This window comes from Elephantulus edwardii, unplaced genomic scaffold (assembly GCF_000299155.1).
Source record: "Elephantulus edwardii isolate Elephantulus edwardi_28Jun2011 unplaced genomic scaffold, EleEdw1.0 scaffold00045, whole genome shotgun sequence".
Lineage (NCBI taxonomy): Eukaryota > Metazoa > Chordata > Mammalia > Macroscelidea > Macroscelididae > Elephantulus > Elephantulus edwardii.
Window position 1 is genome coordinate 9,642,458 of NW_006399795.1, and position 13,559 is coordinate 9,656,016.

At 53.4% G+C, this 13,559-nt stretch overlaps 1 protein-coding gene across 1 annotated transcript in view; it reads left to right on the top strand.

Moving 5' to 3' along the window:
* The window catches only part of NPHP4 (nephronophthisis 4), a 173,862-nt gene that overhangs the window by 146,625 nt on the left and 13,678 nt on the right, over positions 1-13,559 (top strand). The window contains 6 exon segments of the mRNA XM_006885804.1: positions 793-973; positions 6,130-6,255; positions 9,365-9,573; positions 9,835-10,061; positions 10,441-10,630; positions 11,175-11,258. Coding sequence (XP_006885866.1) covers positions 793-973; positions 6,130-6,255; positions 9,365-9,573; positions 9,835-10,061; positions 10,441-10,630; positions 11,175-11,258 — 1,017 coding nt within the window.

The following is a 13,559-nucleotide window of genomic DNA, read 5'->3' on the forward strand; positions in this document are numbered from 1 at the left end:
CCACCTCCATACCCCCACCCTCCAAACACCCCACCTCCACCAGGCTCCGTCTGTCTTCCTGTTGCTCCCTAGCTTCTCTTCTGCCCCCATCCTCTGCCCGAGTATCTTCGGGCTTGGGTCTCGCCCCCTGCTTAGACCCCGTTCCCCAGTCTTGCCATCATGGCTTGATTCTGAGAGCTCCTGCAGGTCCCCTGGGGGCACATGTACTGCTCTAGATTTGGTGTCTGTGCAGCCTTCACTCCTGTGAGTCCCCTGAGGTGGGCGTGCTGCGAGGTCTCCTCAGCTTTCCCTTGTGGATTCCTGAGGCCTTCACACGGCCCCACTCCCAGGTCTGTCTGCCATCCCTCCCGCTGTCCCCTGGGCGTACATGCTGCCCTGGACCTAGTGTCTGCTCAGTCCTCCCTCCCGCAGCTCTCCCAGGGCACCCACGCTGCCCAGACCTGGATGACCTGTATCTGGTCATGGTCCCTCCTGGAAGGATGACTTTTTGGGGTTCTGGCTCTGTCAGCTATGTCCCCTCTGCCTAACAGGGCTCATTCAGGGGTTATTCTATTTGTGGTTCATTAAAGATTCATGAAAAAAGACTATGATCTGAAGGGCTGTTGTTCTAAGGAGCAGTGGGCTTCTGCCTCATGGATAACTTGTGCACCCTTTGGGTTCTTGTTCCTCCCCACGCTCCCCCTCCACCTGCTCAGCTGCCTCCTTGGTAAACGGGGAGCTCCTTCACTCTTATAGGACATATGAAGGTGGGCCTTGACCTTGTTCTGGTGTCTAATCACGTTTCTTGTGCAGCATCTCCTCCGTCAAGGACGGCCGGCTGTCCAGGTCTCACATGAGCTCGAGGTGGTGGCAACAGAATATGAGCAGGACGTACTGGTGGTCAGTGGAGACGCGACGCAGTTTGGCAGTGTCAAGCCCATCGGTGTCCATACAGTGGTGAAAGGCCGGCTACACTTGACCCTGGCCAACATTGGTAAGAACTCTGCGTCCTTGCTGGTCCTGCACTGACAGTTCTCTGCCTGAGTGTTGGCTCTCTGAAGAGTAGCCTTATCCTGAGCATAGGCTCATCATTATGAATTCAGCTGGATTCCCATTCTTTGACTCCCAAGTGTCTGACTTTGGTTCCTGAAAATCTCACTGTAGCCACTGAGAGTCTGACCGTGGTCAGTGAGAATCTGACCTTGGGCAGTGAGATTCTGACCATGGCCTGTTAGAGTCTCACTTTGGTGTCTGAGAGTCTGATCTTGGCCACTGAGAATCTGATCTTGGTTCCTCAGAGTCTGTCTGACCTTGGTTCCTTGGTCACCAAGACCCTGACCTTGGCTTTTGAGAATTTGACCAGCATTGATTGCTGGGTGTCCCTGGCTCATTCCTGATTAGGATTTGAGACCAATAGTCAACTGTCTTGCTTAATTTTTGCTTCTTGGTGCTATTCAGGGATATCTCTGTGACAGCCCCAAACAAAGTGAATTAGGCTCGACAGAGATGCTATCGAAGTGCCAGCCCAGTGCACCCCTCACCCCGCCCCCCAGAAGTGTGCCTCTGTGTGCACTTGGAACAGGCCAGAAGGGGCGGGCATTCTCTGAGCCTGCTCTTCATCCAGATGGGAGACCCTTGCTCTCGTTACAGTGTGACTGGGCATGGAAGCAGGTAGGGTGGGCTGTGTGTGGTTCAGGAATTTGACCAAGGCTCCCATGTTGACAGGAACTGGTGCATGGAGGGTCACAAGGCCAGGTGTGCCAGCTCTGTGACCTGAGGTCACAGGGCCAGGAGGGACCCGTGGGGTCAGTAACAAGTCCCCAGGACTCCCTCGTGGGGACTCTGGGTGGGTCGAAGCATTTTTTGCTGCGTGCAACACTGGTAGCAGGACAAAACTCGGCTGCTCAAAGTTTCCAGAGCCAAATCTGGCAGGGCCTCAGATCTCGCTGTCGTTTTATTAGGGAATTTTCCATTCCTCAAAACCCAGCCTGGTTCTAAACCCTCACAAGCCTCATGGGCCCCCTCCGCTGGTGCGTTGCTCTGAGGCCCACAGTGCAGTCGCAGCCACGGAGCTGCCAGCGCACAGCTCATTAGGTCTGGTCCGGGGTGTCTGCCTGCTTGTTTACAAATGTAAAATCTGAGGCAGCTTTGAGAGTAGACAATATGGAAACAGCAAAACTCAATTAGGTCCTAGAGAAATGAATGAGCCATGTGTGAGCAGCGGACATTATTCAAAAGCACCGACGCTGACGGCAGCCTGGCATTGCAAGGGGCATTCTGCCTGTGCCACTGTGCTGGTCCTCTCACAGTGAATTCAGCAGCCCACAAATGTGCAGTGACTCCAGCTTCTCAAATCTTATCTGCAGAAGAAAGATTAGCTCCATTATATGCTATCTTAAATTGTCATTTTCATACTTTGCCTGCAAGCAAGAGATAAGCTCTGGGGGAAGAGAGCCGGCGATCCCCCACCCGAGGCTGGGCTGCAGCCCTGCCGAGGAGATTAGCCAAGGACGGACGGACACTGGGCGCCTCGCGCTCTCTGTCAGGGCAGCGCGCTTTGATTTCCTTGGCAAATTTCGTCTTGTTGGGGAGGAAACAAAGAAACGTCGCACCCTTTATTTCTTCACAAAATCGGTTGTTGTGCACCTAGCAGCAAGGGCTCACCAGCAAACTGGGTGATGACTGTGTAAGTCTCCTGGACAGCGGAGGGGGAGCAGAGGCAGGGCCGCCTGAGGTCCTGGGTGACGGTTCCTGTGCCCTTTACCAGCAGGTCACATTTGACACCAGCTGAAAGCATCTCCTGCAGACAGCTGCCCCACAGGGCTGGCCAGCCCCCCACTGCAGATCTTCACAAGTGTGGGAGTGAGGAGGAGGTTTGACCTAGTGGCTTTGAGTTTGTAAACAGCCACTTTGTAGATGTCTTTCGATTATGTCTTGTCACACCAGGATGCTGAGACCATATCATTTCATTTGCTCCCAGAATCCTGGCTGTGATACAAGATGACAGTTGGCTACGATCCTAGTTGTTGCTTAGCTCCCACAGTCCCCTGGAGGGACTGTCCTGGGGATGGAAGGGCTGCCCTGACTCCCACAGCTCCCAGGTTAGGTGACTCCATGGGTCTGGGGTTCGTGCTCTCAGGAAGCAGGCATCAGCACACCACACAGTCACAGAGAGCTGAGTGCTGAAGGATGAGGGCACATGACCAGAGGGCAAGCCAGATGCTGGCAGGTCACATCCCACTCCCGCAGAGAGATGGACCATGGCAAGGTCACCATCAGAGCTCAGCTCACGTCAAGGTCACTGCACTCCTGAAGCATGGGGGGCCCCGGTATAATCCCTGTGTCACTGGAGGATGACGGTCATAAGTATCAGCTTCTGATCTCAGACTGGGGCCAGCTGAGTGTGTCTTTCTGCCTGTGTGCACTCCTGTGGAAGCCTGTGCACACGCCTCCAGGTCAAGCCAGGCTATTCCTGTCAAGGAAAAAAATCTGTGCGTTCTATGACTGTGCTCAGATGACTTCACAGTGCAGTCCACATGCCCCTCGTCTGTCCATAACATGACTCCGTGACATGCCGTTATGCTCTCGGAAGGTCTCTGTGAACACCCTAGAGGGCTGTAGCTTCTGCAGCGCTGCCTGCTGGTACTCAGCTGTCTGGATCTGACCCTAACCTGGCAGTCGCCTCTGCCTGCACCTCAAAGGGAAGCATGCTTCCAGGCTTGTAATTGTTTGTTTTGGTTAGATGTGAATGGATTGGAAACATTCACACCACAGCCTATTGTGTGGCCGTGGCCGAGAAAGCCACAGAAGACCCCCAGGCCTCCCTTATGGAATAAACCCACTGCTGTGCGGGGGCAGGCAGGTAGCCACGGGTCAGTGACGACTTGTGCCTTCTTGGTGAGAAGCAGGACAGATGGGCCAGATCTGTCAGCCCCAAGCCGTCGTCACTCTGACATAGATTCCTGGGAGAAGGAGTAGCCCAGAAAACAAGGCGCCTGGGCTCCCTGGAGAGGAGACTGAAGGATTAGGGTCCAGGTGGAAGGCTGTGGCATCGGTCCCTGTTCAGTGCTCTTTCACCTCCTAATTTATCTGGAGCTCCCTGGCTGCTGGTGGTTTCCTGCTTGTTGTGACGTTTTCTCAGACCTGCCCGAGGGTAGAGGGGTGGACGAGTTGGCTGATGAATGGACAAGTCCGTTACCCATCACGCACCTGGTCTTGTTCTTTGATGTAGGGGATAAGCAGGTCCTGAGGGGTGGACAGTCATCCACACAGGGGGTGCGGGCACCCCAGCATGGTTTCTCTGGCTTTGAATCTTTGACGAGGGTTGACACTTTGATGAGGAACTGCCATCAGGGTCACACAGAGATGAGAAGATGTGTTTCGACCCAAATATAAAGTCTTTACACTTTACTTGGAAGGAGAAGACCGAAGACTCCAGCACAGAATATCAAAGTGGAGAAGGAAGATGGGAGCGCCACAGAGACGGGTTCCTGGTGGCCCGCGTGGAGGCAGCAGCCAGGACGAGGCCACAGACTCCTATTCTCTGAGCCCTGGTCCCAGGGCAGTGAGAGGTGGGGGAGGGGCGGAGGGATCAGGCCGAAATGGACAGGGAGGTGCCTGTGGGTAGTCCACACCCCTGCTTGTGCAGGCATCTGAGGTGGGCACGGGGGAGTGAACCCACACCTTAGTGAGTGCCTTTTGTGGGCTTCTGAAGAGATGGGATGCAAACCCAGCCACCCTAACATGTTACAAAACAGACCCTGAATTACACAGAGGACTGAGAATTTCAGAGATAACATTGGGATGTGGCTGGAACTGCACCCAGGACTAAGTCTCCCCCTGAAACTCTCAGCCTCCTTGGCACAGGCCCTGCTTCCCAAGTGGCCAAGAGCAGGTGTCTGAACTGGACGAGAGGATGAGGAGGGGGCTGCCAAGCCAAACAAGGGGTTCTCCTCTCAGAGCAGAGGGGCAGAGCTGGAACCCGAGATCTCCTAAGAAAACGCCCAGGCCACCCCTGCATCTGAAAGTGTTCAGCACTGCTCAGGTGAGAGTGGGGCTCCAACAGTGCCTGCCTCCACTCGGGACCATGCGCTTCGCTGGAATGCACCTTCTTTGGCTGTCCCCTGCCTCGCCTTGGAGGGGAGAGCAGTCCACACTGGGAAGCAGGGAGTACGGAGGCAGGCGCCCCGTGCAGGCAGAAGCCTCTCCCCAGGCTCCAGCCTGCTGAGCGAGTGAGTGGGCGCTGCTGGCAGCTCAGCCTGAGGAGAACAACCACAGACCGGTTTATCCACTGAAGAAGCATCTCGCCTCTTTAAAGCCTCTTAAGAAACAGCTCCAGCGAAGAGCATCTTGCACCATCAAGTGTATCTGGAGTTAGACGCCTGCATGAGGAAGTGCACGAAGGCCTTCCCTTGACTGTGTAGTATTCTGAGGTCTGAGTTTAGAGTCTGTGAGATCCTACATGTCATGAAGCCACTGATGGTGTCCCAGAGACCAGGAATTTGGACTTGTGTCTGCGTGAGCATCATGTGGTCTGAGCTGCTGAAAGGGCGAGAATGAACATGAGATGGACTCACCGGTTACCTCTCAGAGCCCTGCTGTCGGAGCGTGTTCCATGCCTACCAAAGGTCGGCAGTTCAGATCCCCCCACCTGCTCCACAGGAGAAAGGTGGACATTCTCCTCCTATTGGATTCACACCCTTGGAAGCCTGGTGGAGGGTTGCTGTGCATCAGACATGACTTGAGTGCAGTGGGCTTAGTTTGCTTGGTTTTGTCACCTCTCCATTACCACCTCTCACCTCTGGTGGCCTAGTGGGTAAAGAGTTGCGCTGCCAACCTAAAAACGGGGGGTTTGCATTCCTCAGCTGCTCCACAGGAGAAAGATGGACAGTCTCCTCCTATGTGATTTACAGCTTCCGAAAACCTGCTGGAGGGTCAGCCGGGAGTCGGTTCCCATTAGATGGCACATAACAACCACCACATCAAATAGCAGTTACAAACCAAATGCAGAATAGAGCGGGATCACGGGGCAGTGGTGTGGTGTGTTGGAAGGCACAGAAGAGATAGTTGGGACCTTGGCCCCCCAATGGGGAATTGCACTGGTTAATTAATGTGAGGATTAATATTTCATGCTGGGGGGGTACATTTTAGGTCACATGTGTGAGAAGGATGCAAAATATCCCAGCTCGTTGCCACCATCCAGATCTCGAGTCATCTCCAACGATGGGTCTAGTGGCTTCCCAGGAGGCAGCCTCCTCACGAGAGGGGCCATGAAACGTAAGTAGGGGGAGCTGGGTGAGAATGTAGAGTACTGGGGGGTAGCTGAGGGTGGGTGGGAAGTGGCTTGTGGGAGGGGGAGCCCATGAGGAGGTTGAATTTGCTTTAGGTCTGGTGAGCGGGGGATGCTAAGCCCCCATCCCTGCACCCTGCCTCGGTGGTCCTGCCAGCCTCCTGACCACATGCCTTCGCCCCACTGCTCCCCTCCTGGGATTTCTGGAAACGTGGCCACGTGCCTGCCTAGCTGAGCGGTCCTCTTCCGACTGGCATTTGTGTTTGCTTAGCTGCTCCTCTGCTGAGGAAGAGGAAATGAAGAAAAGGTCAGGAAGAACGTAGACTGATTCTGAAAAACTAATTTGAGATGCTGTGTGTTGGGAGGAAGGAGGACTGAGCCAATTATTAAGCCCAGGAAGTGCAGCACTTGGTTTGGTGAACGCATTCTGCGCAGCAGGCCTTCTCCGTCCCCTTAAATGACCCCCGCCTCCCGGGCCTTGAATATGAAATACTTGTCATTTGAATGGAAAGTGGGAAGTGCCCTTTAAGTAGCATTTCCCCAAATGTTGCAGATCATCTTGTATGAACCCAAAGCTGCTGGAAGGGGAGGGAGCTTTCTCTTGTGACTGGCCCATCAGCTTTGCTGACTTTCACTTGGAGTCTGGGAGAGCCAGATTAGGGATCCTTAGACCTGGACTGGCCTTGGGGACTGTCCTGTTGTGGCAGTGACAAGGTGTGTGGGTCGTTGGAAGGATCTTATGAGGCCCCTGATGCCCAGGCAGAACACTGAGGGTCCTTGCACATTCTTCCTGGGACAGGGGTGTCTATCCATCCAGCTTCTCCAAGGGATTGACAGTCTGTTCAGACACAACACCTTCCCGTTAAACACTGAAGACACTGAGGCAGGGAGTAGTTAGCTGAATTGCTCACTTACATAGCTGCAGGCGATAAACTTGGACCAGACCTTGGATTTCTTGCTTTGGCATCAAGGTATCTCCATCTCATCTGTTCAGAACAAGCTCGCTGACTGCTGAGAGAACAAAGTGTGGTTTCCATGGAGTGGAGGGGGTTGAGGTGTTCCAGCAAAAAAAAAGTGGCTGGGTTTATTTGTGAAAGCCACAGATGGGGGACCCAGAAGACAGGGTAGCAGCACTGGGGGCTGGAGCCATGAACATGTGCTTAGCCCTCCTTTGGTCAAAGCCAGGGAACAGGAGGTGCTCCAGTAGAAATTGTGAGCCTGCACCCACTGGTAGAGGCTCTGCAGTTACAAGTGCATGGAATTGAAGGAACTGCTCAGGGCGTCCACAGTAGGTGCAGATCCACTCCGCCATCCCAGGATTTTGTTTCTTATTCTGTGGATCTAAGAAAGATTCAGGGTGACCACAGGCTGGGGCAGCTCAGGCTGTGTCCCAGAGATGGGCAGAATGCTCATTTGTTTTTTAATTAAGAGTTGGGTGAAAGTTTACCAGTAAATCAATTTCTATTCAACATTGATACACATTTTATTTCTTGCCATTGATTGCAGTTCTTACAGTGTACCAGCGCTCTGTCCACTCTTTGCTCTTCCTCCCTGCTTTCTTCTCTCCACTCATCCTGCATCCTGTCCTTGGTTGCTTGTGACCTTGCTCCCTGGGTGAATGCTGCCCTTCTGATCGTGCGTGTTTGATTGCTCTAAGGAGTCTGGGCTTCCCTGGTGTTGCCGTCCATCTTCTTGTTCAGCTTCAAGTGGAGCCACACAGATGAATTCAGGTCCAGGCTTCAGGGGTGACTAAGAGCCATAGTCTTGGAGAGCCCCCCACTATCACATCAGGAAGCCTGGTCTATTGGATGACAAAAATGTTCATGTGGGTTGGCCATTTAAGATCCCTCGACCAACTCGTGGCATTTGAAAAGCCGTTAAAGGACTTGAAAATGGAGTGGCGGCGGGGAACCTGGAAACAGCACTTGTTGAAAAGTAACTGAGGAAGAGGTGGGTGAGCAAGGGGAGAAAGATGGCATCACTGCAGGTGGGGCATCAGCCGGCAGCCCGGGGTGTCGGTGCTGGAATGTAGGAGCCAGAGCCGGATCCTGGCTGGCGTTTGATATCTGAGGACCAGGAAGGATTCCAGACCTAGGTTATTATGCTGTTCTTACCCACCCTGCTTGCACGGGGTTGAATGATTGCCATGAGACCTGATGTGTCACCTGTGACAGGTGGGTGACAGGTGGGTGTGTGGCCTCATCCAGAGCACAGCACATTAGCCTTGCCAGTCCCACACTGGATCGCACAGGAGAAAACACAACAGCGTCCTGGGGCTCTTAACCTCCTTGGATCTGCTAAAGGCTTTCAGTATGATCAGGGGTCAGAGGAGCTGCCCTGACAGAGACCAGAGTTGAGGGCTGTAGGCACAGAGGCTGAGGTGAGCCCCAGGGCCTGGCTTGCTTCTGTGCAGCCTGAGGAGGACCTGGAGCTCAGTCTCTAGGAGCCCCTGATTCCGGACCAGGGTGCTCGCCATGCAGGATGTCTGAGAGCGTGAATGAGGTCCTGGGGTGCACTGTGGGTGTGGGTGCCCCTGATGTCCGTTTTGTCTCTGGCAGAGCCAGGTGTGTTGGTGGGGAGTGTGTAGCACTGGGTAGGGGGTTGAGGCAAGTCCTGTGAGATTCCTGAGTGTGACATCCTGGAGTCCTGACCCACTGCCGTCTAGTCGGTTCTCACAGTGACCCTTCTTCATGTTTCTGCCTTTTTCCCGTGGAATACCTGGCAGGTTGTTAGCAGCTGGACATTTAACACACTGTACCATGAGGGCTCCTTACAAAGAGATCCAGTGGTGTATTAATGAGTGTGAGTCTGTTTCCAGACCAGAGGGTTCTTAAGATGGGTACAAGGAGTGGGCTGTGGAGCTGAGGTTTATATGAGAGACTAACAAGAGGTTTATGGGACAGCCACACTTGTGGCTGTGGAGGCGAGGGTGGCCACTTACCTCTCCCAGCAGCCGGGGAACAGCCCAGATTTGACCTGCACAAGGCCCGAGGGTCACTGGGACTCTCTCCCGGGGTGCAGTGAACTTGCAGGCGCGTGGGTTGATAAGCAAGCAGCCCTCTACATACCAGCTTCTGACTCTGCCCCCTTCAGCAGGGAAGCGTGTGGTCCAGGCACAGAAGCTGGCCGACATTGACAGTGAGCTAGCCGCCATGCTGCTTACCCACATGCAGTCGGTAAGCCGGAACCCCAAGGGCACTGACCTTGAGGCCGATGCTGTGCGCAGGCGCAAGCTGGAGAGGATGCGGTCGGTGCGCCTGCGGGAGGCTGAAGGCGAGGCCAGCGGCCGCAGGAGCAGCGTGCTGGTGAGCCTTGTGGTGCTGGGGCGACTGTAGCCTGGGCTGGGGACAGAGCACACCCTGCTGTGGGGTGGACTACACCGATGGCAGAGAGAGAACCCCATGTGCAAGGAAGTGAGCAGGCTTGAAGGGGCCGTTGGATCAGTGAAACCTCCCCGGAGTTGGAGATGGGTCAGCTCTTCCCAAGTCACAAGGTGGAAAATGAGGGGGTTGGTTCTCAGAGCCCCAGGACCCTGGTCTGCCCCTTCGCCTGCCCCTGTCCCACAGGCTCAGCAGAGTATCCGTGCCCAACACTTGAGGGACCTGCGGGTCATTGAGGCCTACCGCGAGCGCACAAAGGCGGAGGGCATCGCAGAGCTGCTGAGCCTGGCCATCACCACCCACCACACGCTCTACGCCACGCTGGGCACCGCTGAGTTCTTCGAGTTCGCCCTTAAAAACCCCCATAACACGCAGCACACGGTGACCGTGGAGATTGACAATCCAGAACTCAGGTGGGCTTGCAGGCTGCTCCCTTTATCCGGTTGGAAGCAGCCAGTGTTGTGGGCTCATCATGAACTTCTGGCAGAGCAGTTTCTAGTGCCTCGTGGATCAGCCTGATTTAGGCCGTCTTCCCCTGCTCTAGACCCTGGTGGTGCAAAAGGCTCTGCTTGCCCTCTCTCCAAAAAGTTAGCTGGTGGTTCACGAAATCAGCCACTGAAAAAACCCCTTAGGAGCATAGTTAAGCTGTGACACCCAAAGGTGGCTGTGAGTCAGACTTGACCTTGATGGCACCTGGTTGCCTCTCTCAGAGTCCAGCCCAGGCGTGTGGGGCATCGTCTCCCTGCACCGGAGCAGGTCTGGCTTGGCCTCACTCACTGTCTGTCCCTCCAGCCTCATCCTGGACAGCAGGGAGTGGCGGCACTTCAAAGACTCAGCTGGTCTGGTCACACCAGTTGAGGAGGACATGTTCCACCTGCGAGGTGGTGGCCTGGCCCCCCAGCTGTACCTGCGCCCCAAGGAGACTGCTCATATCCCCTTCAAGTACCAGACTTTCTCTGTTGGTCAGATGGCAGTGACACAGGTGAGGGTGTTCTTCTCCTCCAAACAATGGGGCTTGTCCCCACATGTCCTGGGACAGGGTTCACCTGGCCGAGGGAGGGTGGGCGCCTGAGCCTCTCTGTACTATGTGTATGTTTCCTACTGTGGTCGCCCCAGCCATTGTTGCTTCCAGTTGTCGAATGAGGGCTTCTTGGCTGCTGCTCTGTGCTCACAGCCCAGAGTGGGTACCAGGGCAGTCCAGCCGGCTCCCTTAGTCAGCTGCACAACCGATCAAAGAGCCTTTTCTTACCTCTTGGAAGAGCTCATGGGCTGGAATTTTCTAGTATTTTGTACAGTCTCCAGTTAATGCTGTTTCTCCTCCACATGAAATGCAAGGCTCTGAGATTTTGCATAAAGATTGTGCATATTTGTGTGTCTGCGTGTGTGATAGAGGGAGGTTTTGGGGGGACCCAGAGTTCAGGGCTGCCCAGGACAGCACCCTCACTCTGGCTGCCATGATGTTAAGGAGAAGCACTCGTCACCAGCAGTGCCGCTTTGACCTGCTCATGCGGGTTGGTTTCTTCCAGGTCAGTGCTGAACTGAGGCCCAAGCAGGATGCCGACACCAAAGCTCCCTGGGAGGCCAGCGCAGCGCCCACTAGACGTGCCAAGGTAGGTCAGTGGAGGGCATCGTATCATGAGTCCAGATGATCTGTGGCCTTGGAGACTTGTGAGTGGGATGAGAGAAGTCGACCATAATGCTCTCTCCTCTGTCCTGTGCCCTTGTCTGCCTGGCCCCTTGTCCTCTGCCCCTACTAGAGGAGGCCCCGCCAGGGGCAGAGACTACCGGGAAGTAGATTTCTCTTTTCCTCATAGTTGTAGTGGTGGCAAACCAGACACTGTGACGGCCTCTTGCGTGAGTTGGTTGGTGTGGAGCATCTCCTGACACTGGCCTCTCAGCCCTTTGATACTCTGCTGCTGGGGCATCATGGTCCTGGGGGCTGCAGGTGCCCAGCTTTGGAAGCAGGCAGTCTTGTCAGAGCATGTGGCCCCTTTGGGCCTGCTCCACAGCCTTGTGCCACAGTGGCACAGATTTGGCATGACCACTTCCCAGAAATTACTTTGGGAAACAAATGTCTTTTAAGTAGCTTGAAAGTTATGAAACAAAAACCCCTCCACAGCTCTCACCATTTGGGGGACATTACCTGCACCCATACTTGACAGGTTCTGCTTTCATGCTTGACCCTGATCACAGCCCCACTAAGTCTAGTACCAGTGAAGACTCACTTTCTTTCATTTGAAAGAGGTGCAGTGTATGAGTGACCTTGTCTAAAGAATGTCTGCTCTTTATTTACTGGTATAACTTGAGAAATGAGTGGGTGTTTTTATTCCCCTCTATAAATCTGAGATTACAAGGCAAAACCCAGCACTCTAACCAGCTGACTTATGGGTCAGCATGGGTCTTTATCTTGTAAGGACATCTTTTAATCTCTGAACTACCATCACTGCCCTAAGCCACCATTCCTTGTCTCAGCTAGTACTTGCTCCACGTTCCCGTTCCCTGCTGACCTTTCTGCAGTTGCTGTGTCCTGCTCAGTGTGTCCTTTTGACTCTGTCCCTGGATCCTCTATGTGGACTGGCCACAGAATCACCTGCAGAGACCTGGATGCGTCCATTACATCTTCTCCACCTGATGGTCCGTTGTCCACACCCGCTGTTCCCTCAGCCGTTGGGTCTGGAATGTCCTCTTCCACAGTTCCTGCTCTTTCCTTGCTGCAGCTCTTCTATAACTAAGAGCTTTCCCCCCTCAGCCTTTCCTGAAATGGACTTGGTGTGGGCAAGTCAGGCTGGGTGTCTGGTCCTTTTGTTAATGTGTCCATTTCACACTAATGAGTTCTGCTGTAGCAACCATCGGTGATGATTGATTTGTTTGAGTCAGGTCATGAGCTTACCTTTTAGACTCAGTGTGCATCTCAGGCCAAGGCAGTTCTTTTCCTTCAGCGCTAAGACCTCCGTCTATCTGGACATTGAGGTTCTTGTCTTTAAACTTTGAGAAAAGTTGTAAGAATAGTACAAAGATTTCTCAGCTGTCGTTTCCACGGAGTCCTAGTTAGTTACTTATTACTACATTTGTCTTTACCACTCTCTCTCTCTTCCTCTCCCAGCCTGCCTCTCCCCCAGGGTAGGCCTTTTTTCTGGAACATTTTGAGGATGAGTTCTTGATATCGTGCCCCATTTCCCCATGAATTGTAATGCTTCATGTCCTCAAAATAGGACACTCTCACACACAGCCGCTGTGGAACCCTCTAAACAAGAACCCACTCTGATGTAATCTGACTTCTAGGCCTGTCGTGTTCTTCCAGGCACCCACTGCACAGCACCATTACAGGTCTGGAGTGCAGCCCCGACTCACACTGTAGAATGGGATTGTGCCTCATAATTCCTTTCTGTCTGGCACACCCCCACGTCCAATCATCTTGTCCTTCATGGCCTTGACGGTTTTGGAGCACAGGTCAGTTATTTCGTCAAAGGAATGACATTCAGTTTGTGTTTGTCTGATATTTCCTCGGGATTACAGGTTATTAGATATTTTAGACAGCAGGAAACCCATGGAAATTCAGCTGTGTTGTTTCCAGAACATCTCATCAAGAGGGAACCATGTGGATTTGGCCAACTATAGTGATGTTTACATTGTCATTGGTTAAGATGGTGTCTAAGAAGCATTCTTAACTAAGAAGTTTTCTGTACCTAAAAAGTTTTCTTATGCATCTGAGAGCTGGACAATGACTAAGAATGACAGAAGAACAAGTGATGACTTTGAGTGTGTTGGCAATGAAGTAATAAATATTCCATTGTTGTGGTTGATTGCCTTGAGTTGAGCAGGACTCATAGTGGCCCTGTGAACAAAAGGTCGGAAGCCCCTTTACAACTATTGACATTTATCAAAATTCATAGAGTTTGTTGTTGCTGTTA